The sequence below is a fragment of the Myotis nattereri genome (assembly GCF_964212035.1).
Source record: "Myotis nattereri genome assembly, chromosome: 11".
In the NCBI taxonomy this organism is placed as follows: Eukaryota; Metazoa; Chordata; class Mammalia; order Chiroptera; family Vespertilionidae; genus Myotis; species Myotis nattereri.
Window position 1 is genome coordinate 24,324,410 of NC_138086.1, and position 25,421 is coordinate 24,349,830.

General features: G+C 42.1%; 1 protein-coding gene across 2 annotated transcripts in view; it reads right to left on the reverse strand.

Annotated features, from left to right (window-relative positions):
• CHCHD3 (coiled-coil-helix-coiled-coil-helix domain containing 3) overlaps positions 1–25,421 on the reverse strand; it is a 256,325-nt gene that overhangs the window by 42,182 nt on the left and 188,722 nt on the right. For both annotated transcript variants that reach the window (XM_081101975.1, XM_081101974.1), the window contains one exon: positions 8,254–8,324. In XM_081101975.1, the coding sequence (XP_080958101.1) occupies positions 8,254–8,324 (71 nt within the window). The remainder of the gene's footprint in view (positions 1–8,253; positions 8,325–25,421) is intronic.

Here is a 25,421-nt window from a genome sequence, read left to right on the forward strand (position 1 = left end):
TAAACCTCCTCAGCTTGAATGCCCTGAAGAGAGTGGCAGTTACAATTTACATGTTACAGATGAAAGGGACAAGTCAACGGTGTAATAAATACCTGCCCAGAATGGAACTGTTCTAAAGAACCCAGGCTATGTTTCAGCTGAATGTGTCGTTGCCATTAGCTTCCTATACAAAGTATAGTGTTAGCTCCTAAACACTGCTTTTCCTTTTCAGAATTGCAACCTTCCTCCAGCAACACACAGGACCAACTCTAGAGGGTACCTGAAACTGTAGCAGTTGACATCAGTGAGCTGATGTTCAAAAAACAAAATCACAACAACAAATAGCCTGGAACTTCTCAATAGGCTATTGTAACCAAGCGTAAGCACGGCGGGTATAGGTCTGTTGACTTTACCCAGAATTCTGCCTTTTCAATAACTAAGTCTCTTACTAAATTAAGCACGATGCTACCTGGCTCCAAGGACCACAGGGAATACAATGCCTGCACTGCAGCTGCTATAGTTCCTGCTTGCAGTCTTTCAAATTAAAAAAGGAGGAAGAAAGGCCCAGTACAAATGTAGAATTTAATTAGTAAAAGCCCCAATCCTTGCCCGAAGCCCTGTTCCTCCTGTAATATCACATTCTTTTCTCCTTGTGTAAACTTTTCATTATGAAGGAGACATCTTTATAATGCAATAACTCCAGTTATAATGTAACTGCTGGTAACATAACTCCTGCATTAGAAAAGGCAGCATGTTCAAGTAATGTTGTTTTAATACAATTTGTGTTCAGCAGAAACCAAGTCAACTTGGTCATTTAGAATCTGATCAATGTGAATTAGTGTCTTACTGAGATAAACCATTCGATCATTTAGAAGCTGATCAATGAGAATCAGAGATAAAACATTTATCATGTACATTTGGTATACCATAGCCATTCACGCAGCATAAAGTAGGTTATAAGTAGACATCAATAAGTGTTAGAGATGATGTGCAGGGTACCTGTCAGCTACAGATACAAATACATGTACAACAGTATATAATTTTCATCCTTTTGATAAGCCAAGATATTCAATAAGGCAGCTGGAGTCACTGAAAAATTGCAGGAGCTCAACTTTGGAAAAACTGGAGAGAGAAGTATAGAGAGCCCGAAAAGCTCAAACTTTTGAAATAAGTTTTAATTAAAAGTTTAAGCATAAAGGTAAGTCACATAAATTTACTTGCCTAAACTTCTAGAAGAGTTCCGAGACGATTAATCAGAGTAAACTTTGTACTTGCAGTACAATTAGTTCTATTAATCTAATATTTTCAAACTGAAGTCACATTGACATGCACGCACGCTGGCTTATGCATCTAACAGAATTATAAATTTGCCAGTCAAAAGCTTATTTAATTATTTTACAGCCAATTAAGCAGGATCTTTAAACACCGTTGCTTAAAATTGTCCATGATCCACATGTATAATTATAGAGAACATGAGAAACACCTGCTGATACCGTTGGCGTGTCACCCTCAGCTTCACTAATTCATTTGTAGTACAGTTGGCCTTCGAATAATGGCACTTTCTTCACAGTATTTTTGTTATAATAATGAGAGAAAAAAAGATTCCCGGTTGGAACCACTGTCTGTGTGGAGTTTGTACCTTCTCCCCATGTCTATGTGGGTTTTCTTCTGGGACTCTGGTTTCCTCCCACATCCCTGAGATGTGCATGTGAGGTTCGAGGGACCAGTGTTGAGTCACTGGGGGTGAGGAAAGTGAGCGCCCTGCATGGAAGGGCATCCCATCCAGGGCTGGGTCCCAATCTGCACCCTGCCCTGCGCTGCCAGGATGGGCTCTGGCCACCCACAACCCTGAACTGGAATCAACAGGTTGGAAAATCATTATCTTACATGTGTTTATTCATCTTTAAATGCACAGGTCACATTTATTTGAAATGTTTAATATTAGAAGTGTTTGGGGTCTTTAGAAGGTTGGTTTTGTTTTTAGTTTTAGAAGTTTGGTGACCAGAAATATGCCATCGGAACTTAACTCTCATTTTTATCAATTAGCCTATGGTAAAAACCGATTTTGTTATACAGTATTTCGCTTAAAGTCCAAGAACCTATCAGTGATGCTAAGTGAGGAGTTCCTGCACAGCTATTACAATCACACCCCCCAAAGAGAAACAAGACAGTATTGCCAAAGTGAAACTCCAGTAACACCAAGACTTTTACAGTTTAAGGAAAACTTTTAAATGTATATAATACTTACAAAATCCATTTTATCTGTAGGAGTTTTGCATAGCATTCCTCAGATAGTCTAAAATGCCTAAACTTCTTCCACAGGGTAATAAATCTTTGAAGACCTTATAAGGATAGCCTAGATCGTACAATTTTAAGTCAGGTTTCGACCACTTTGGTCAAGGATGAACGTGAAAGTGCCTTCTATAACCTGGTACACAGGAATGTCCCCAGCCTTCCACCTATGATTGCATAGAACCACACTGCTTTCCAAGCGCTTCATCCTTCAGAGAAACGGAAGCCAGGTGGAAACATGTACCTCTAATGAAAGCACCATGCCACTTCCCAGAATGTATTTTTTTTTCCTTCTGAAAGGTAGAAACTGGCCTAAAGAACAGCATGGGAATGAATACAGAGTGTCTTTATAATGCTTTTCATTTGTTTGATATTACATTGTCTTCACAAGGTTTACACTGCCTTTAAAATATTCCACACTCCTGCCCTGACCGGTTTGGCTCAGTGGATAGAGCGTCAGCCTGTGGACTGAAGAGTCCCAGGTTCAATTCTGATCAAGAGCATGTACTTTGGTTGCGGGCACATCCCCAGTAGGGGGTGGTCAGGAGGCAGCTGATGGATGTTTCTCATCGATGTTTTTAGCTCTCTATCCCTCTCCCTTCCTCTCTGTAAAAAATCAATAAAATATACTTAAAAAGATATTCCACACTCCTTTGATATTGCCTTATATTTAGTTAATATTGGTTTTTATAAATTTTTAATTTTACGAATTTTGTATAGCTCTACATGAAATTTTTTTGTAATTTGATTTCATTACTAAGTTTCAGTATTTGGCAGCCATAATTTAGAGAATGTTGTTTAATATTATTTGCTTGCATGTTAACAACAAAACCTTTGGAGGGCCCACAAAATCATGACATTGAACACATTTCTGAGGCACCTGAACATCAAAACAAGTGCTATGGCAATACTTACGTACCGCCTGAGATGCCCTGGGCCTGTTTCAATGAGAAAACCTGTAAATATCAGTGTTACATGCTCTAAATGGTAAAAATTTATGCATTTTTCCAAGCCCTCTGGTCACCAACTACGGCATTTGGTGCCTCAATAATAACTTGCGGCATGGCACACCTGCAATGCACCTTACAGTATTAAAGCAAGGTTTTTGCTCTGAGACAGAATAAAACTCTTCAATAAAAAAATTTAAAAATTGCACGCATGAGACACTGGTGACAACACTGCCTGTTGCAGGCGTGGTGCGGGCTCTACTCCAACCGGAGAGGGGGTTCTGAGGCGGCCCAGGAAGCAGGCCGGGGCACTGTCCACCCTGCTGTGACACACGCCCCACAGTGCCATCCTGTCACGAGTGCTGCAGGTGCTGTCACCCCCTGGACCAGGGGTGGGCAAACTTTTTGACTCGAGGGCCACAATGGGTTCTTAAACTGGACCGGAGGGCCGGAACAAAAGCATGGATGGAGTGTTTGTGTGAACTAATATAAATTCAAAGTAAACATCATTACATAAAAGGGTTCGGTCTTTTCAAACGGGCCGGATTCGGCCCGCGGGCCGTAGTTTGCCCACGGCTGCCCTGGACTGTGAGCTCCCTAAGGATGAGCACTCTTTCTAACGTTGTGTCATTGTTGTTTCAGGGGGAGAGGGGGCGGGCCAACACCTTCTAGATTTTGTTTGGAAACAAATACAGAAATTTCTCCTATGGTGCAGTTTCATAAGTTGAGTTGGATATAATGAAATAATATTATAACTGAATATTATCCTATAATATGTAATATAATAAAAATAATCTAATATTTATTGGGCATTTATCTGTGCAAGACCAATAAGCACTATCAATGTAACATCATTATGACATTTTATTTATTAATCACCTATAAGGTAGAAAATAAGGATTAATACAGAACATAATTTTCAGTAGGCTGAGCTATAACCTGATACCATCACTGTAACGAGTAACTAGCACCATAAGTTGCTCTAATTAACAGATAATGACAAAGGGTGGTAAAGGTGATATAAAGTGCTAATAAAGACTGCTCTGGTTGGATTGGGAAAAGAAAAGGTTAACTGTTGAATAAAAATTAGATGTAAAATATGCTGTATTTGCTCAGTAATTTGAGTCTTATAAGCTAAAATTTTAAAGCTACTGTGGGCAAAAAGTTCTTGCAGGCAAATAAACAGTACAGATTCTTTATCTCCAAATTGTTTAATTCCCCCTGGGGGAAAAAAGGTAAATATTAGGGATGTAATTAGCCCATCACAGCAGACCTAACTTTGTGTCTGTAAAAAGCTCTGTTTAAACTCCGCCTTCCTCTTGTTGCCGCTGGTGAACTCTACGTTCCCTGCTAGCAAGGCGTCCTGACTCCTCACAGCTGTGCATTCAGAACTCAGCAGAGAACGAGCCACACAGGAGCTCTAAGAAGGAATGAGGTACTGATAAAGAAGGAAAAAATCCCCTTAAATCTACAGTGTTTCAATGGTTTACTGCCAAAACTATAAACGGAGGGCCTGAGTGTGAGTTAATATTTAAGCATCCCTAGAATAACCCCATTAGCTCTCATGGCAGGATGCATCAGTGTGACTGGGGTTCACCAAGCACAGCCTCAAATGCTCCCAGCTTTCTTGCTCTTTACAGAGATTTTGTGTGACCCCCTATCAGGTGTATAACATCACCCTTATAGTTGCAATTTAAAAAGCTTCCAACTCCTGTAACCAAGATGCACCCAAATGAACCCCTCCATCAGAAAAAGCTGAACTAAATCCTCCTCAAAGTCCTTCCGAGCTCGCCCCTCAGAGGAACTGCTGCAGTCATGCAGCGGACGGACTCCAGTACACTGCCCTGTGAGAGACTGACCTTGTCGTGGTGGTCTGAGATGGTTATCTGAGATGGCCAACTTTCTGAGGAGAAACATAGTTCCCTGAGCAAACTCTGTGCCTTCGAAGAGCATAGATACATCTTTACAGCCCAAGCACCACAACTTCCTAGGTGTGAAGCTAGTGAAATCACTGCAAATCAAAATACAATATTCTAGGAAGCTCAGTCTAGCAGGCAGAAGCTGGAAAAACAATTATATAATGAAAGCTACTCTGCAAAACTAGCTCTTAAAAGTCCTTCACAGTATATAAAACCTGGGTTTTTGTTTGTATTAGAGTTAGCCAACTACAAAGTCTGAGGGTACGGCCCCCAACTGTTCTCACTTTTTTTAAAAGGTTTTTTTTTTTTTTAAATTGATTCCAGAGAGGAAGAAAGAGGGAGAGAGAGACAAAAACATCAATGATGAGAGAGACGGGATTGAGCCCGCAACCTGGACATGTGCCCTCACTCTATCCACTGAGCCAAGCCAGCCAGGGCTGTTTTCACTTCTTACATCATCTGCAAATTCAAGGGGTTCCCTAAACCACCCTAACCTTTGACTACTGGCTAAGAGGATTCACAGATCTCACAGAAAGCCATTAAATGCACAGTTATGACTTATGGAAAATGATACAGAGAAACAACCAAGGGAAGAGATACAGAGGACAGAGTCTGGGAGGGTTCCAAAAGCAGTTTCCATTGTTCCAAAGAGTCGCTATCTTCCTGGTATGGAGAACTGACAATATGCAACATAGCATCAGCAAGAGAAGTTCAACTACCCTCCAGTGTCTTTCATTCGGGCCTCTTTAGCATAGGCTTATTAAATTGACTGCCCACGTGATTGAATTCAGGCTCCAACAGCAATTCCCCAGAGGCCAGGCTGACAGCACATGGCCTGAGGGGCCCATCAGGTTACCTCTCAGGAGCTGGGTACGAAGACCTTCTTTGGAAAAGGCTAAATTCTTCACTAGGCCAGAAGAGAGGAGGACATAATAAAGAATAATCTGTTATAAAGATAGGAGAGAATGCTGTTGAGGCTCTGCTTCAAACTAAGTCTAACCGACAGGCCATGCTGTCTTGCAGAAGGTAAGTCCTCATGACGTTATTTTTGTGCGCCATGCAGCTTTTCCTTCTCCAGCAGGAGCCCAGCGTAAACGACACGGGAGAAGAGTGTCTTCTCCACTGAAACCAGTTTTAGCTCTCTCTAGGAAATCCAGCTAGACCCTCCTTTGCCCAGGTGAATGGGCTGAACTGTGTCCCCTCCCTCTCAATTCATACACTGAAGTCCTGATGCATGGTATGCTAGAAAGCACATTTGGATGAAGGTCATTAAGTTAAAATGAAGTCAATAGAATGAACCCTAATCAAATGGGACTTATAAAAAGAGAGGGCAATTAGGAGACGGATGCAGAGAGGGAAGACCATGTGAAGACAAGGAGGAAACAGCCATCTACCTGCCAAGGAGAGAAGCCTCAGAACAAACCAACCTGCTGGCACCTTGACCTTGAAATTCTACCCCCAGACTGTGAGGAAGTAAAGTCCATTGTTTAAGCCACTCAGCCTGCAGTACTTGACTATGGCAGCCCTAGCAAACTCACCAATCAATCACTGATTCATGTCTAATCTTTCAATGAGTTTTTTTGCATTAGTCTCTTTTCTTCTCACTTATAGAGACCTCTCATCTAGTACTTCCGGCTCTTGTTTCTCATGCCTCTAATCAAAGCTCACATTCACTAATATTCCTAAAAAAGCACAGATATCAAGGTACTCACCTGGTCAAGGACTTCTTGCTAAATTAAGACCCACTTCTGAGCCCAACAACTAATGAATGACCCTATCAACCTTTCCAACTTTATCTTGTGAGGATCTTACCTAAGATCCGCATCAACTGTGGATTTTTCTTCTGAATACCTTTCCTTTCCACCAAAGCTCTACTTCAAGCCTCATCTAAACCATCTTCTTTATGATGACTTCCTAGATCATCCTAGTCAGAAGTGATTTCCTTTGATTTACCTCAAGTTTTTGTTATTTGAATAACTATTATCTTGTATTGAGGAAACAGCCAGGGTACCAAGTCAAAGGTTCTCATAGTATTGAGACAAAAAGGTTAAAAATGTTGCTTTGTCATTAGGGGGGAAGATAAAATCATAAAAATACCTGTATGGTACACCTTCTAAAATCAAGTCTACATGCAATTCTATGTCTAAATTCTGAAGATAGCACATTAACCCTTTAAGAGTGAGATTTATGCGCCATTCTTAGAAGGTCTCTTCCTCCAGCCCCTAAATAATTCACTAATGAAGAATGGAGGTTTCTGTGTATTTAAATATACCTCAAACCATCTTTAAAAAACATTTTTAATCAATATTAAAATAACATTATCACACAAATTACATGATAGCAAAAAGCAATAACGTTCCACTTTGTGGTTTAATCATTTTATCAAATGCTCAGAAACATGCGCAAGGAAGGAGGTCAGAGCCCAATGCCATCTTTCAACTAAACCTGTCACAACACTTTTTTTTTTTTTTTTGCTTTGCTACCAACAGAGGTTACACAATAGCACTAGTTATACACTCGGGAAAATTCTGAATGATGCCTTCTTACTTAATGTGAAACCTGACAGCAGAGGAAAAATAGAGCTATGGGTCACAGATACTTTGATCCATCAATTACAGAACCTTAATAGAGGTAGCAATTTAACATCCCCTTCATAATCAAGGGTAAGGTAAAGTCTGTGATTTAAATGCTTTCAAGGTACATGTGAAGAAATGAAACAGCTTAAACATGAGAAAAGGGGATACACCAATTTGGACATGCCCATCATTTTATTATGCAAAAGTGAATGGTTTCTATGTTATTATTAATAGAAATGGCAATTTAATATTGCCTTCATTAACAAGGGTAGCCTATCATATATCACCGCAAAGAAAATTCTATTATTATGGCTTTTTATTTCCCCTTAGTTCATAAAATTGAGTTGGTAACAAGCTTTTATCAAATGTCTTGTCCTTGCATTTGGATTCCACTACAGCAGATAACAGGGGTCCATCTCAACCCACCTACTTCCAATTTATCCAGAGGGCTACACACCAAATGATCTCCTATTCAAAAAGCAATGAAGTTGTCCTTTCATCTTGTCAAGAAGAGTAATTATAATACTTTAAAAAACTTACTTGAACTTTGCTTCCACCTCCTCAGCAGCTTTCTGATATTGTTCAGTGGTGACTTTGTAGAACTCTGAGCTCTGTGGATAAAGATTGATAGCAGAGTTTTCACTTTTCAAGAGGACAAAACGTATGCAAGATGTACAATGACAAAAAATACATGAGCTCTTGCTTCAGCCACTCAAGCAGTAGGAGAAAGACTTCTTGCACAAGTGGAATGGACTCTTATAAAATTCCATGTACCAGTATCCAGTTGCGGGTATCTAGGCTGAAATTACAGAGTAAACTCTCATAGTTATAATTCATCATTATTTGATCTCTCTGATAAGACTCCTAACATAGTTTTGAAGGATTATTTAGTTCTCCCTTATTTGGAATTGATCACTGTAAGATCAAAAGATGCTTGAGACTGAATAATGAAATTCACGCCTATCACGCTAGCCTATTATTCCAGTGTTCCACCTGGGATATTAAAGATCATTTCCTTTTACACTGTATTTGTGTCTTCAAGATGGATTCTCTATGGAGTAGAATGTGTTCAATCACCTCCAGGTGACCACAAGAGCATCAACATTTATAACAAATTAATCAGTAAGAATGAAGGGATGGATTGACATAATTTTTATACCAAAACATGTTTCCATTATTCCATGAATGAACACATAAGCAACATAAATCAAGTTGTAATAGCAAAGTAACGCCTTTCCTGGGGAAGCAAGATTAAAAATTATCCACTCTGGCTGGCTACTTTGCAGCCTGTCTGCAGGGGGTGGCCTCGATGACCCCAGGGGCCTTCAGACTCAATGAAACATCCTGCCAAAGGCACGGCAGTACAAACAACACAATGCAGCGGTCTATTGTGCACCTTCATTCTCTAATCACTCAGGCTTCACATGCATGACTGGGGGTAGTTTATTTTTTCATAAATCATTGTTGGTTGGTGAGAAAATGAAAATGAAATCCTCTTCACACCAGTGACCCCTTTGCATTTAACAATCTGGGTTGTCCAATGACAGTCACATCCAGGTTGGTTGGATGTAGATAAAATCAATAGGTATGTGATTAGACAGCCGACTCGGGGTGGCTGCAGAATGGACAGGTCACCATTTGAGATGATGAATGGCTCTCTATCAACCTCCAGTTCCCTCCGATGCTAACATTTACTATAATCTTATTTGGGCTGCGATTTATCTTTCTTGCACCTGATCAATAAAGATGAACAGAACAGTTGTAAGGATCGATTGTAATTTTTTATCATTTTCAAGCACGAAGGTGCATTTCTGACATGAAGACAATATTCTAAGTGTCCTGCTTCTGCATTTTTTTTAAAATCGCAATTTGAGTGATCAGCTGCACTGGTGTATATACGGAGGGGTTTTAATTCATCTGTAGGTCTCAAGAGATCAAAAAGCCATTTGTCTTCTCAGGTATTTTAACTCTAGGCTGTGTCATACCTTCCTATCAGTTCCACTTACAAGATTTTGCTTTCCTTCAAAACACACACCAGCCAAGAAGGCTCTTTTGCCATGTTTGGTTTAAGCTTTGCTTTGAACCCTTCTAACAAAGAGGGCAGTAAAAAGGCACTTACTAGTCGCTACTGACCCTGATGAGAAACTCCCCACATGACTATGATGAACTGTCAAGTGAGTGTTATGTTACTGAACTACCTATTAACATGCTGGCCAAGCAATTACATCTTGATTAACACTTCCAAATATTTTAAGCATTGAAACTGTAATGTCCAGACAGAGCCAGCGCTAGGCTGAAAGATGTGCCTTGTGGTTCTGTTCTGCGACCTTACTAGGTCCTCCAACCTCCCCCGTTTCCTTTCCAGTGTTCCTAGCCTGTAAAATGTGGGTGACACTAGAGCTCTTATCTCTGCCATAGTTGCTGTAGGCATCCAATCTGATAGGCCGGAAAGCTGTGAGACCTGTTAAGTGATTTTGCAGAGGAAGATCAACATCAAAATAAAATCATTTCAAAGAAAAAGAACTAATTTGGGCGATTCCATTCTGGGTACCAATTCGAAATGATCAGTAACAAATATTAAGCTTTCTAACAAGAATGATGAACAAAGGCAAGAGTTCCCCCATGATATAAATTGGTGAGCTCCCCTCTGCTGTGTAATGCCAAACGCAGGTAAAATTATTACATTCTGCCAAACTTTCCCCTGGGATGTCACACAAATACCTGCTCCTGCATTGTCTGCAAACTTAGCATATACTTTCTCAACTTAAAATTTTGGTTTTTATTTATGTTCCATATTTCCACCTCGGTGGCCTGTTGCCCTCAGTGTATAAATCTTTCTAACAAAGAAAAGTCTCCAGCAGGCAACACCACATAACTAAGGGAATAAACACAAATATGCTAAAGTTCTGAACACAGACAAAGTGTAATTCATTTAAGCCTTTACTTATTCATTCAACAAAATCAAATCCTTATTATCCCAACAATATTCATCTTGGGGAGTTAGATCCTCATGGAGCTTTCCATCGGATATAAAGGAAAAATAATTATAACAAAGGGCACAAATGCTAACTTAAAAGTTGTGTTACTGGAGTTCAGAAGGAGTAGAGATCTTGGACTCAGAACTAGCTCATGCAAAAGGAGAGACTACAAACCGCCCTGGATGGGTGAGGCCAGCCTAGACCACCCACACCTTGCCAACTCAGTACGAGTGAGCCCTGCCGAGGCCGGAAGTGGCCAGCTGCCAGCAGCCCAAGGTGGTGACCTGCAGACTCTTGAGGTAAGGAAACGGTGGCTGTTCTAAACCACTGAGTTTGGAGTAGTTTGTTATACAGTAAAAGCTAACTGGCTCATACCCTTTCTCTGCATTCTCACAGCACCATGGACTTTTACCCAAGCACTCAACCAGTGTGCATGTATGTGTGGTCTCCCCAACTTGCCCACAAGACCCCTAAAAGCAAGGCTCTTATCCCACTCACCAGTATACTCAGAGCACCCAGCAAAGCACGTGACACACAAACTTAACTGAAATGATGTTAGAGTGACACCATTAATGCTAAGCTGCATTCCAACTTTTGCTTTTATTTAAAACAGGATGGGACAGAGACAAGTCTAAAATAGATGCAATAATACAGAGGAAATCGCATACTATATTTATTACATGACTCCTACAAATTGACAAACAGGCCAGTCTGCTCTACCACATAAAAAGGAAATGAATATCACTCAAGACTGTGTTCAACAGCAGTAACAGTACAATAACATTTAAAGCTACAAATAGTCGCTTAAACGAGAAAATGGTTTATTTTTCTCACGTAATAAGAAGTCTAGATGTTGGAAACCCAAAGCTGATGGAGGTGCCAAGGATATCATCAAATAAATAGGCCCTTTTCTGTATGCCTTCTCAGCCGCCCTTAGCATTTGGCTTTTATCCTGATGGTCTCAAGATAGCTACTGCACTTCCATTTATCATGCCCACAGTCTCAAGGAGGAAGAGGAAGGTAAATAAGGGAAGAGAAGCCTCCCAGAGGTTTCACTCACATCTCTTTGGCCAGAATTATAGATCACGCACAACCCTGGCTGTGAAAGAGGCTGGGAAATTCAGTATGTTTGTTTTCTCACTTCTAGAGTAAAGGAAGAGAAGGAAGGAGTGTGTAATTGGTGTTTATTGAGCCAATTTATCATACCTGCTAAGATAGTTGAAGTAACAGCACAGAGTCATGAACAAAACAGTGTGGTTGGCTTTGGGTGCAGGTATCCTAATGTTTCTTTCCCATCTCCCTTCAACTTCTAATCTGGGGTGTGGGGGGGATACCCATCTGGCATTCTGATACCCCAAACCAAAGTTTCTTGACAGTGTCGGGAGGGAATGGGAATCAACAAGAGTGGGCATCCTTCCCACGTTTCTCTGGGCTGGCTATGGCCCAGGCTTCTAACTGTGTGATATGTTGCCATTTTCCACTCTGAAAAGTCTCCCTTTAAAAGCACATTTTAAAATGCACATGCACAGATGCACATTATTGCTAGATTGAAAAGTATCTGTTTTCACGGTCTAAATTAGATAAAAAGAAAACATGCACACACAGTATTCTTTCAATCTTTTCGAGTTCTGAACCTTATTTCTTTCCTATTATAACTACTATGATCAGACCTGTGGCACAGAAGGAAAGAACAAATCCAAAGGTCACAGGAAAAATTTGTTAACTAGCTCTTGTCAGTTTCTACAAAATGTTTCACATGCAGATCTGGGCACGACTGCATCACGCATCACACTGAGGTACAATTTAAATTCTGGTTCTCAGAGGGTAACACCAACTCACTGTCCATTCAAGGGCGGAAGCAGCTCTGCTCCTGCGTAGCAGGAGCCAAAGGGAGGAGAAACAAGTCTGACCGTGGACGTGAGCAGGCTGGCTGAACGAGGGCTCTCCTCTCTCTAAGCTGATCTAGAATTACCACGACTCGCCACCCCCCCTGTAACCCACCCAAACACAGGTGTGACTCTACCTGCCTAGCTATTTCAAACAAAGGTCTGGTGTTGACAACCACCCACAAGTCTTCCTTTTGAAGATTTCTAAAAGAGCATCCCTATTGTTAAGTAGTGAGATTCAAAGCAAACTCCTTTACACGTTTTGTTATAACACTCGCTCCAGAACTGTTATTATACAGGGTGGGGCAAAAGTAGGTTTACAGCTATGAGTACGTGAAACAGAGTTTATTCTTGGATTATTATTTACTAATTGTTGTTTCGCTTTCCATATGAGCAACAGTGAACCTACTTTTGCCAGAACCTGTATGCAATTAGTTAGATTCAGGTAAGTACGTCTCCCCCAAGGTGAGAGCTAAGCATTTGGGACCAAAATTAAATGCAACATGGATACAATTCTAGGCACAGAGCCCTAAGAGTCATTTACTGAATGGCATTAGGTGGCCCCAAAGAGTTCATGGTTCTTTTTATAGAATCAGACAGAATCAAGAGACTCACTGCAATGTAGCCAGATTTTTAATCGATAGTAACAGCTATAGAATTTCCAAAAATCACTAATGGTCTAAACTTAGTTGATTTAGTGGTTTCAGTATTTCTCCAGAGAAACTGTCCATCAGAAAGCCTGGCGGCTGAGTTGAGTTTACTGCCTGTGCGCTGGGGTATGCTCCGAAACCTGTTACAGGTGGTAGAGGAGCGGAGGAAGGAATCTGAGAAGCCTCGGTGAGAAAGTGGCCCTGCGATGGGGGAGCTGGCATCTTAGAGAACCTTTCGTTACTGGCCCTCCTTACACCCATGATCCCGATCCACGATCTCGGTCTCTCCTTTCATCTCCTTCCCTCCTGCTGTCTATGAGACAGGAAAATCAAAGCTAATATTTGAATAACTTGCAAACTGCCAATAGTGGTTCAGACTCATGGTATATCAGATTCCGTATTCTGTTTCTAAAAGGCTCACCAAGGAATGGTTTGAGTTATTTAAACCGAGTCTCGCTTTTTCAATATAAAACAAGGACCTTATCTTCGAGGGCGACTCTATCAATGGGACAATGTACGTTCAGCACTTGGCATGGAGCCTGGCTTCTCCTTGTGGAAGCCAGAGAGAGGTTCCTGCTCACAATGCCACTCCTGCCAACAACCCTCGGCTCCCTAGCAACCCATCATCAGAGCCTGGATCTCCACTAATTAGCTACACAACTATGCACAAACCTGATCAAGTGGATGGAATCAGACTGAATCACTTTTTCTCACACTGAGTAATGCTGTTGGTTTTGTGGAAGCAATAAACTCAAACGGCTAGATATTTACCCTGAGTATCTCTAAATTTCTGTTAATGACCATTTGTGTACATCCGTCAGTGTATCATAGTTTTTCTCTACCCTATTTTTTTCAAATCTGCATCACTAGTGATCAACAATAAATTATTAATTTAGCAGATTCTAACAGATCAAAAATCCTGACTCTTAGGTTCTACAGCAAAGGCAAATGAAAATTCCCCGTGGAAAGGCTACCTACCAGTTTATCCCAAGATCTCTCCTTCCTCCTTCGACAACCCCAGTTCTATGCTAAATACATGGTCAATCAGCCCAAAATTCCCACCTTGTTTCTAGTTAAGATGCAGTAAGCAGAAATGTTGTGTAGGACGTCCTAGCAGGCTGCTAACGGGAGCTGACCTCAGGTGACAGGGAATCTTTTTAGCCCTTGTGCCTTTTCTCTCTGTTCCAGGCTGCCATCCTGCATCACGAAGCCGCCTCAGAGAAACCCTGGGCCTCAGAGAAACCCCTGGCAAGGGTGCCGGAGCCAAACAGCAGGTTCTGGGGCTCTGCTGGCCTGAGGCCACCACGCAGCCCTGACGGACAACCTCTATGAGACTTTTATTAAATAGGAAACAAAACCTTCTTTCTAATTTAAGCCATTCCACTTTTATGACATATAGAGTCCAATTCATCAGAAATTAAACCTTCACTCCGCCCTACATGCTTGCTCTTTGTACACCTCACAGGTAACTAATGACGCCCAATGCCGGGACACACCGGGAGCACCTTCCCCTCTGCAGGAATGCGTGACTTTCACTCGTTCAGAAATCTGCTTCCTTCTGCTCCTCCCCTTTTCCGACAAAGAATAGGAAGGATTAAAATTGTAGAGCCATGTTCAACTCGAGCATCAAATCTTACCATCTCTAAGAAACCACACTCAGGAAAACCCCATTGTCTCCTGGGCACCTGGGCAAAATTAATAAACTACTTTTGTAATTACCTTTTCATTCCATTTTTACTATTTCTCAGTTAAAAAAAGGACACACACAGGTATTCAGGGCTTTTGCTGGCATTTCTAGTTTTCTTCCAGGAACTTTGGAAACTTGACTTAATTAGAGTTTTAGGCGTTTTTCTTGATTTAGCTTTGTAATTAGAATAGAAATCCTAGAGTCATTGGCAGCCTTGCCACTGTGCAAGTTATATGACTTATCCATTAGAGATACTGTCTCAGGCCTCAGTTGCATCACCTGGGCAATTTAAATAAACTGTCCCGCATGCGCAGGTGGCATTCCGCTTCCCTTTTTTGTTCATGTCATCATTTCACAAACACTGCAGGTCTGTGCCAGACATTAGGCCAGCAACTTAAACTATAGCAGTGAGCAAACAGGATGCATGGCCTTTATGGAGCTTACGGCGTAGTAGAGACAGCCATAAATGTTTTAAATCACAGAAATCAAGGTATAATTAATAAAAAATTACTGTGCCACTGGGCTGGAATTTTTTATTTCTCAGAAGTGGTTTTTCTAATGAATCTCTAACCACCCTTCATAGCCAGTTATTAAGTTACGTGTTTTTATTTCCCTTCTATAGTTTTTTTTTTTTTTTGGTCAGATATTCCAAGCTTCGTATCAGAAATCTCTCCACTTGTAAAGCTTTATTCTAAAACCTTTAGAAATAAAGGAATTCTACTTGTATGGATGTGGGTGAAAAGAGGTCCAAGTAGTATGAAAAACAGAAATCTAAAAAATGATTTGAACAGTATATTTTATAAACAATAAGTACACTATATGTACACATAAAACCAGGAATGTTCTGCAAAAAATACCTGTTTCCCCTGGAAAGGATCTGAGGACGAGATACTTTTCCTTCTTTATCAGACAGCCGTCTATAACAATTTAAGTTTTTACCATGGGCTTGTTTCATTTAAACACACACACACACACACACACACACACACTATATCTTAATTTCCAACAGGCATTATGCCTAAATTCGGAACACGTAAAAAAGAGAAATTATTTAGATATTACTGGGACAGGACTCTCTGACCCTTTCCTGCCCACAGTGACCATTAACCATGCTTATAATGAGATCTACCCTAAATACAAGATATCTTTTTCCTCACTATTATCCTTTTCTATGTAGCATCCATAAAAGGTCTTACACTCTTCTGTTGTTTGTAGCTCTTCTCTCTGAGATAAAGCATCTCTCCCTTCTACTTCACCTCTTAGACTCCTGTATTACACACCTGAGACCTTTCTGCTCCACGTGACTGTGCGTCTCACTGCTGCTTCTGCAACGGTGAGACAGGCAATTTCACAGCTATCAGAAGGGTTATCACGAGAATTTACCATGATGTCTTGCAAGACCTGGAGAGTAACTTAAAATTACTACATGTTCCCAGCAAAGGAACCTCTCGGTCTCCTGAGGACTGTGTAATGTGACAGTCATTGTCAAGGTCGTAAGTCTTACTTGGGAAGTGCTCGATGAGGTGATGCCACAGCTAACAGCACAGCCACTGGATGGCTCTACACAGAACGCATCGCATTTGTATTGACAACACAGTTCAGGCTTGCTCTCCTAGCATCTCCCATGGAAAGGAACTAAATCTAACAAACGCTCTGGTATTGCTCAGCACATTCACTGCCGACACCTATGCACACAGTGTCCTCTTGAAAACCGGCCTAAAAAGAAAGCTGAAAACAATATCTCCATTCACAGTTTTACACTAATCACCTGAGGATTTACAGCACATGCCCCCTCTTTTTCAGATCCCTGACTGGGGAACTTAAAATCCATTCGTTCAAAAGCACTTCTTCTTCTTTTTATAAAAGAAATATATTTTTATTTATTTCAAAGAGGAAGGCAGAGAGAAATAGAAACATCAGTGATGAGAGAGAATCATTGATTGTTTGCCTCCTGCATGACCCCTACTGGGGACTGAGCCTGCAAACCAGGGCATATGCCCTGACCAGGAATCCAACTGAGACCTCTTGGTTCATAGGTAGATACTCAACCACTGAGCAACACCGGGCAAGCCAAAAGCACTTATTCTTGAAGAGCTAATATGGGACCAGCCCAGTGGGGCCCTAGGGATGAAGGTGAAGACATCTTTAAAGTTGGTGGAGAGAGAAACATGAACCACTACCCATCACACCACACAAAGACAACCACCTTCAGTTTTGTAGTCCTTTTGCCTTTAAGAGTTTCATATTACAATGCAAACACTGCCAACCCTCCCCCCTCTCCCAAGGTGGGATGGTAGTAAGCTTTGACATCTAACTTGGTGTTCCTCAAACTTGTAAGGCCCATCCTCTTGACTGAAAATCCTATATAATAAAAGGGTAACATGCAAATAGACCGAATGGCAGAACAACCGAACAAATGATCAAAGTGTAATATGCTAATGATATGATAAGGCTGCTCAACCGCTCACTATGATGTGCACTGACCACCAGGGGCAGACAGTCAACGGGTCGACCAGTTGCAATGACATGCACTGACCACCAGGGGGCAGATGTTACGACTGGTAGGTTAGTTTGCTGCTGGGGCCTGGCCTTTCAGGACTGAACGAGATGGGCCAGACATGCCCTGAAGCCCTTCTGCAGTCCCTCCACATGGGGTCCCTCAGCCTGGCCTGCACCCTCTCGCAATCTGGGACCCCTGGGGGATGTCGGAGAGCAGGTTTCAGCCCGATCCTACAGGCCACTCCCCTTGGGAGGGTGTCAGATGCAGGGCTCATGGCTGGTAAGCACTGCTGCAGCAGCGTGAGCCTCTCCCTATCGGGACTGATTGGGCACGAACCCGCAGCAGGCACAGCGGGGCCAGGATGAGTGGGAGTGGCAGGTAGGAGCTGCAGGCGGCGTTGGACTGCGGGTTTTGGCCCAATCCCTGCAGGCCACCCTGAGAGACCCCACCTGTGCATGAATTCGTGCACTGGGCCTCTAGTCTTATTATATTAATCATAGACATATTCATAGAAATCAAAGAACAGGATCAAATATTAAAGACTAGATGAAATTCGTGCACTGGGCGGAGGGTAGGGGGAGTGTCCCTCAGCCCAGCCTGCACCCTCTTGCAGTCTGGGACTCCTCTGGGGATGTTAGCCTAAGCCGGCAGTCAGACATCCCTCTCGCAGTCCGGAGCTCTTGCATTCTGGGACCCCTCGCTCCTTACTGTGCTGCGCTCGCCAGCCATGAGCCCAGCTTCTGGCTGAGTAGCGCTCCCGTGGAGTGCACTGACCACCAAGGGCAGCTTCTGCATTGAGCGTCTGCCCCCTGGTGGTCAGTGCACGTCATAGTGACTGGTCATTCGGCCATTTGGTCAATTTGCATAGTAGGGTTTTATGATATAGGATTCTCACAGATGAGAAGTCCTCTCAGATGGTTTCCTTGGAGTTCAGGGTGAGAAACTCTAAATACTTGAGCTTATTATCAGTTAACTTTCTGACAGGGACTCAAACCCAAACAGGTGGGGGCACCACGAGTGCTTCCCAGGGTAAAGGTGTGCAGAGTAAGAACTGAGTCCCTGGGCGAAGGCATGCCAGAGAAGAAAGGGGTCCTGACAGAGAGGCTGGAACCAAGGTAAAGCCTGCCTCCGTCCCAATTCTTCTGCCTAGCACCTGAATTTTTAAAATGTAACTGAGGCCAGGACCAATAACTCATTCTGATTCAGAAAATCTACTTAAGAAAGAGTTTCCTGAAAACTGAGTGAACCTTTGAACTCTTCCCCAGACCTGATAGAGCTGATTTCTTTGCTCCTTGGCACCAGCTGAGCAGCAAATGCAAACTGAATCAAGTCTATTTGTTCAGAAGCAATACCTTCCCAACACTACAGAAAATAAGCAGCTCACATAAAGGGAGACTGCCACAGCCAGGCTCAGAGTCCCAAATTGTGCCATCTCTGCAAGAGAGGGAGATGATGAAAACACACTGACACCTCCGCAGGCTCACCAGCTACAAGCCTTAATGAGGGGTGCTCTGAAGCGATAGAAATGGCAAAGCCTTCCTGTGCTTCAAAAGGTAATGTCATAACTATGCATAGAAGCTACCTGTGTCACCTCTGAGACAGACTCATTAATGCAGACATTTCATGCCTACAGTCAAGAGTCTTGGGCGTGGCACAGGTAAGGGGCAGGGCACTAGCAGCCATGACAGTTTCTCACTGTGGACTTACTTTGGTCCCCGCCGCTGTGCACTATCAGAGATCGAGGAGAAACACTATGCAAAACTCAACCAAAGCAAAGACATCTCAAATAATTTTCTAAGCAAAACTTTCACCTAAGAGCAGATGCCCTTCTTCAAAATCTCCTGATGGACAACAAGGCCTCAAGTCCAGTATTTGGCACATACATTTCCCTGAAAGTGGCAGTTGATAGGTTATAGAAAATTGGTGAGACAAAATCATTTGGTAAAACCATTTATTTTACCCTTATCAAACTGGCTGTTTTCTTTGTTTGCTTTTTGTTTATAGAAATGTTACCACGTGTTGATGAGTATATGAAGAAATCGGCTCCCTCATAATTTGCTAGTAAGAGTATACAATTTATGGCAACACGCTTCAAATGCCTTTAACTCAGTTTCATTTCTAGAAATATCTAAAATTAATTATGGGTATTTAGAAAAATTTCACTAGGAAATTTTTCACCACAGAATTTATAATATTGAAAAATGAAAAGCAACGTAACTATTTAACCACAACGGACAGATAACATATGTAATAGAGCACCCAGACAATGGAGGGATGAGTTATTTAGGCTTTTTGTTCTTTCCTGAAGAGGAAAAAAAAAAAGATATTTAAATTCCTTTAAGTTTTAGTCCTTGGTCAATAGATTTAAGAAAAAGGACAATTACACAACAGTTTCTTGTAATATTCCAAACTGTACCAGCTCTTCTCAAAAATAAAAAACAAAAACAAAAACCTGGAATTTCCACAAACCAAAAATGAATTCATCCACAAGGCCACAGCAGATAAGATAGATTTTAAAACAGGGGGGCATCTATTTTAAATTATTAAGGTTAAAGCCCAGTTTATTCCTGGTGTCTTTGAAATTATTCTGCCATTTGCTAAGCAGGTCAATATTCATTTTTTTATTCACCCAAATAATAACTGACAACCTAAGAGCCAGGTATTAGGGGAAGGGAACACTTTTTAAAAAGTATTCCATTCCAGTGTTCACAACCCACAGGGTTGGATACCCAGGTGAAACAGTGCCCAGACAATAGCTGAGGCTCTGGGGCGCCCACCTTTACTGTCAACACAGGTCCATGAGAGCAGAGTTCAAACTGCTGGGAGGCTGTGGAGACTTGGACTTCCCAACAACAAACATGGTCAGGCAACAACCATTTATCTCAACTGATTTAAAAAGGAAAAAACACACACACAACAAAACAGCCAAGAAGGAAGAAAGGTCAGAAGCCATGGCTTCACTTTACCTACCAAGAATGGTTACCTGACCAAGGCTACACGTTTGCTGGATGTCCCATAGGTAGCAAGTGCGCAAACCGAATAGCCCAAGTCTTATGCTCCAAGTCCAGGCTGTAAGGCCTTAGGGTGTGAAATCTTTAGTACTGTAGTTTCTTCCTTACAAAGCAACAGAGACTCGATGCAGTACTTGACAAATTCATGATTTTCCTTGTTAATATAATGCCTCTATGGTCAGTCACATAAGAATGAACCACAATACCCAAGCAAAATAAGATCCAATGCAGATGAAACACCTATCTCAAGTTTTAATTTCCTTTCATCGATTTAGAGCCCAAACTCAGAGGTGAATAAAGAACTGTGACATGGTCCGCTCAAGTGCTGGCAATGCATACAAAGCTACTCGGTGAATAGGAAAGCCAGTCTTAATTTAAGGGTTAAAAATCTCAGATATGAAAGGGAGACCGATTTCAAAAGTGGCAAGGGGATCACCTATCCATTTCAAAGACGTGTTTATCTTTTTTGTATTTCAAAGGAGAGGCCTCTGAAAGATCTGGCATGGAAATATGCATGTGAATAGGAACACACTGAAGAGTCTTAGCTTTCAGGTATAATGGCTCTCCCTCGGAAAGCACTGCACGGATTCCTGCATCCAGGAGGCTCAGCACAGGCTGCCAGGGCACTAAGGCCCGCACTCCCTCCCCTGTCCAGCTTTTATGTGAGGACTCATTAACATTTTCCTGCATGATGGCCCTGAACCCTACTACTGCTTAAAGGTTCCGCTGCTCTGCGGCAGAAATGCATTCATTCATGTGGTACTGCACCAGGCCAGAATGTGTCTTTCTTATAAAAAAATATGGGGGTGGGGGGTAAGAGGTAGGATGGGGAAGAAAAGATAATTATGGAAGATGCAGTGAGCCAATCTGATAGTCTTCTTCTAGAAATATTCATGAAAATCTGTCCCTGGAAATTGCTGGTGTTTGCTAGCCAATCTTTTCCACATGACTTTTCTGAGAAACGTTCTTAGAAGGATCCCACAGAGGGGTGATAATAAAATGCATCTCATCAAATGATCTTTCGTTCTGGCGTGGAGTCTCTCTCCCATGTCTTCAATGTGGGTTCTGACGGTCCTCCTTCCAAGGCCTGTCTCATTTCCCCCATCTTAATCACGCTGTGCCTTCTGCTGGTGCAAGTCCATCCAAACAAGACCTGTGAGCAAAAATGCAGCCGTCCACGGGGGGCAAAGCAGCCTGTATTCTGTCAGTTTCCACAGAGACAGACCTTGGAGACTTTGAGCCTTGAGGTCCGGCAAGTGCTTTAAAGAACAGCATATTCACCCAGAGGAAAGATGTTCACAACTGTGGAATCCCTGTGATGTGAGCACATCGCAAGGGAAAGAGACTGGATCTTTACTTTTGAAAAAGGCCTTTATTAAAGAGACAAATGTGAAATATAAATGTAATCTGGGGTTAGGAATGTGAATTAGGCCTTGAAATGATCCCTTTTCCTAGCACACAAGCCTCAGAAATTACAGAGCCATGGAGGTCTGCAATAACCAGGCAGCGTCTCAGTAGCGGCTTACTGCTCGATGTGACCCGAATGTAACCAGACGAATCCATCAGCAACTAGATGTAAACGGCCTTTGCGAGGCTTCATTTCAACAGGCATTCTCTCTGCCTGGTGAAAGCCCTTTTCCCAACTAGAGGCCAAGTTATTAAGAAATTGTTTGTCATCGTAGATTGAATGGATCATTTGTTTCCCCGAATTCCTTTTCTCATCATTTACTCATTACACGCCTCCTCCTGATGGAAGTAGACATTTATTAGCTTCTGCATTTATTGCATTGGCAAACGGAAACATTCTCCTGCATTTCCTGGGGGCTCATTCATTTATCTATTGGATAACAGACTGAAGTTTTCTACAGGGCAGAAAAATTAAAATATCAGTCAGGTTGACAGCCGGGAAAATGAGGGTCTCTCTGAGACAAGAAGCTTTCTTGGGCACCGGGTTTATCAAGGAGCTGCAGTTATTTCACCAAACTACCCTTCATACATAACTAAAATTGTGGGCTATTAGCTGGCGAACTAATATTCCAAATAAATGATGCACATGGTACACTGTAAAGTATCTGAGATGCAAAGCTAACTACTATTTTAAAAAGAAAATGCTTTTAAAGATCCATTTCTGTAAGGAGCTAGGGGAGGAACACTGTCTTATTAAGCTGGAATCACAGAATCTCAAGTTGTGAGAACCCAACGAGTCATGGAATCCTTTGCAAGCATCTTCTTTACAGCACGCCTGGCAAGGGACACTCTCATTCTGCCTAAAACCCTGATGGTGACAGGGAAGCCGGCAGAGCCCACAAGGCAGCTATTTCAGAGCTGGAGACCTCTGGTTGACAGGGGTCACTTCCCAAAAGTGGTCTGACTGCTTGTGACCTTGAACAAGCCATCCAATCTCTCTGGGTCTCAGGGTCTTTGTTTTAAAAACTGAACTGCTCTTTTGTTGAAAGAATCAGAGTTAAAGGAGAAGAATGTCATTTAGAGGCTCACCTATCTCATCTCGACCAAATGACTGGTCCAGAGGGTCACAGACACCTGACTGGCCTCTGAGGCAGCCACTCCATCAGCACAGCTGCACGCCCATCTGTAATTCTCCAGGCTGAGATGCAAGTCATTCCCATCAGGATGGGGAGCTCATTTAGATACAGCTGTCTTCAATCCCTTGTATTTCTCTCTCCAATTCCTTTTATTCTTTCCTCTTTGCCTTCACTTCCCTGGAACCTTTGTTATACACCTTTCATTCTTGACAAGAAGCAGACGCAATAATGCGATGGAAAGTTCCACTGCGGTTGTCAGCCACTAACAAAACCTGTCAACAGCTGGCCTAGCCCAGCACTGCCCTGATCATCCTCATTTTGACATCGACGAGCTGGGGTTTCATCCTCAGCTCCACAAAGCATGGACCGTCTAGCACTATGCCCGCACAAAGAAAAATCGATTGTTAGTCTTTTGCCCACATAGAGTTTGTATGTTAGAGAACTCCAGCCTTCTTGATATACTATTGCTTAAAATATGCCTCAAGACCCATGGAACCATTTTGAGGATAAGAAAAGTATAAATGCAAGTAAGAATATTATCTTTACAGATCAGTGACATCTTCTAGCTAAGTGTTCAAAAGACATGTTCTTTTCCTAAATTGATTGGAAATCTGAGCTGAGAGCACCCGGGGTAGCCACACTGATATTCAGACTGCAACACAGATCAGTTCACCTGCTACCTTGGAGCCTCGGTTTACCACCGAGAAGAGATCCTTGTTCTTATGAAAGCCTCAGGTACAGTTAGTGAACTCAGTGGAAGAAAGGGATGCAGCAATGCACTTGGTTAGTTCACTGAAAGCCCCTTAAATGTTCAGCCACTACACAGAAGCCGGTGGAGCACAGCATACCATTTTCCCAAGATTACTTTCTGTTCTTCCTCCCAATATAGGCGATGTCAACACAAAGCAGAGGATACTTCCTTAAAAAGAACATTATACTGAGCTATGATGATGCTAGATACTAGAGTTGCCTTTATTTTTGTTATGTCTTATGTAACCAGCTTAGACAAAAAGCAATGTAGGTTTTTAAGGGTTAACAATCCCTACGGATTCTATTATACAACACAGGATGATAAGATTTTTCAATTTAGGTTCATTGCAAAAGACTTTCTGAAGATGCCCTTAAGAGATAAAGTAAACTCTTTATCTTTTCTATACAAGAAGGTATAGGTGAGGAACACAAAAATCTATACTATACAACCTCTGTCCTCCACTCATGTAGAATCTGCTAGGAGTTAAGATATGTTAATAATAATACTTAACAAACCTATGTGCTTTCTATAGCTTACCTAATTTAGACCTCCCAATAACACCACCAGGGTGGTACTATTACCTCCACTTTCCAGAGATGGACACTGAGGCCCAAAGAGTACAGTGAGGCCCTGACTTATGAGTTTAATTCGTTCCGAGACCGAGCTCGTTAAGGAGCTCCTTAACTCAAATTACTCTAGCAACTCAATGTAAAAAATCACCGAGAGACAGCTGGTATCTCAAAAAACTCGTTAGTCGGGACACTCGTAAGTCAAGGCCCCACTGTAATCCTATATAATAAAGAGCTAATATGCTAATTAGACTGAAAGGCGGAATGACCTTCCGGACTGACCAGTGGGGTGGGGAGGTGGCTGCGAGGGCCTACTCTTGCACGAATTTTGTGCATTGGCTTCTAGTTAAAAGACAGTTTGAGCTTGTCCGTGGTACTGCCAGGATTGAATATAAGCAGCCTGGCTTTCCAAGAGCGATATAAAAACTGCCTTATGAAAAGAGGTCACATGTAAACAGAATGATCAGAAGGCTTCATGTAGGAGGTTAGAGGGCAGCAGGGGCATTCTGAGCCTAAAAGTAGGGAGAGAAATTCCCTCAAAGGTGAGAGAGCGGGGAAAAGAACACTAACCTCCAAACTGAAGACTCAGTACACAGAAGACAGGTACAAATAGTAGCTATAAGGCCTTTTCTGCTTCGATAAGCTTAATTTAGAAAGCCAGAAAGTGAGCATGGAGGTGGTGGCAACAGCTCTGCCAACCTTGTGGGCAGGCTAACCACTTCCCACCTATGGTCAGAGAGGGAATTTCTGCCCAACTATTATTCCAATAGATCTGTGGCATCACCCACACACCGCTTAGCTTTGGTAGGGGCCTCCTTAACTCCTGTGCGTCTACTTCAATCCCATCCCAACTCTAACCTCCCATAAGTCTGTGCAGTGTAGAGGCTGAGAATGTGAGCTTAGACTGTCAGGGTTCTGTCTCTGTGACCTTGCTCACCATTACTCTGCCTCACTCCACTCGGTAAAATGGGGACAAAAGTCCTGAATGGACGGAAAGATTAAATAAAATGATGACACAAAGTTCATTGCACAGTGCTGCAAAATCGTACGCTCAGAATAAATGCGGTTTCAAACAGCTACGTATTCCTGTTGGCCTGGATTGGGGGGTTGGGGACTTGGAGGAAGGGAGCACA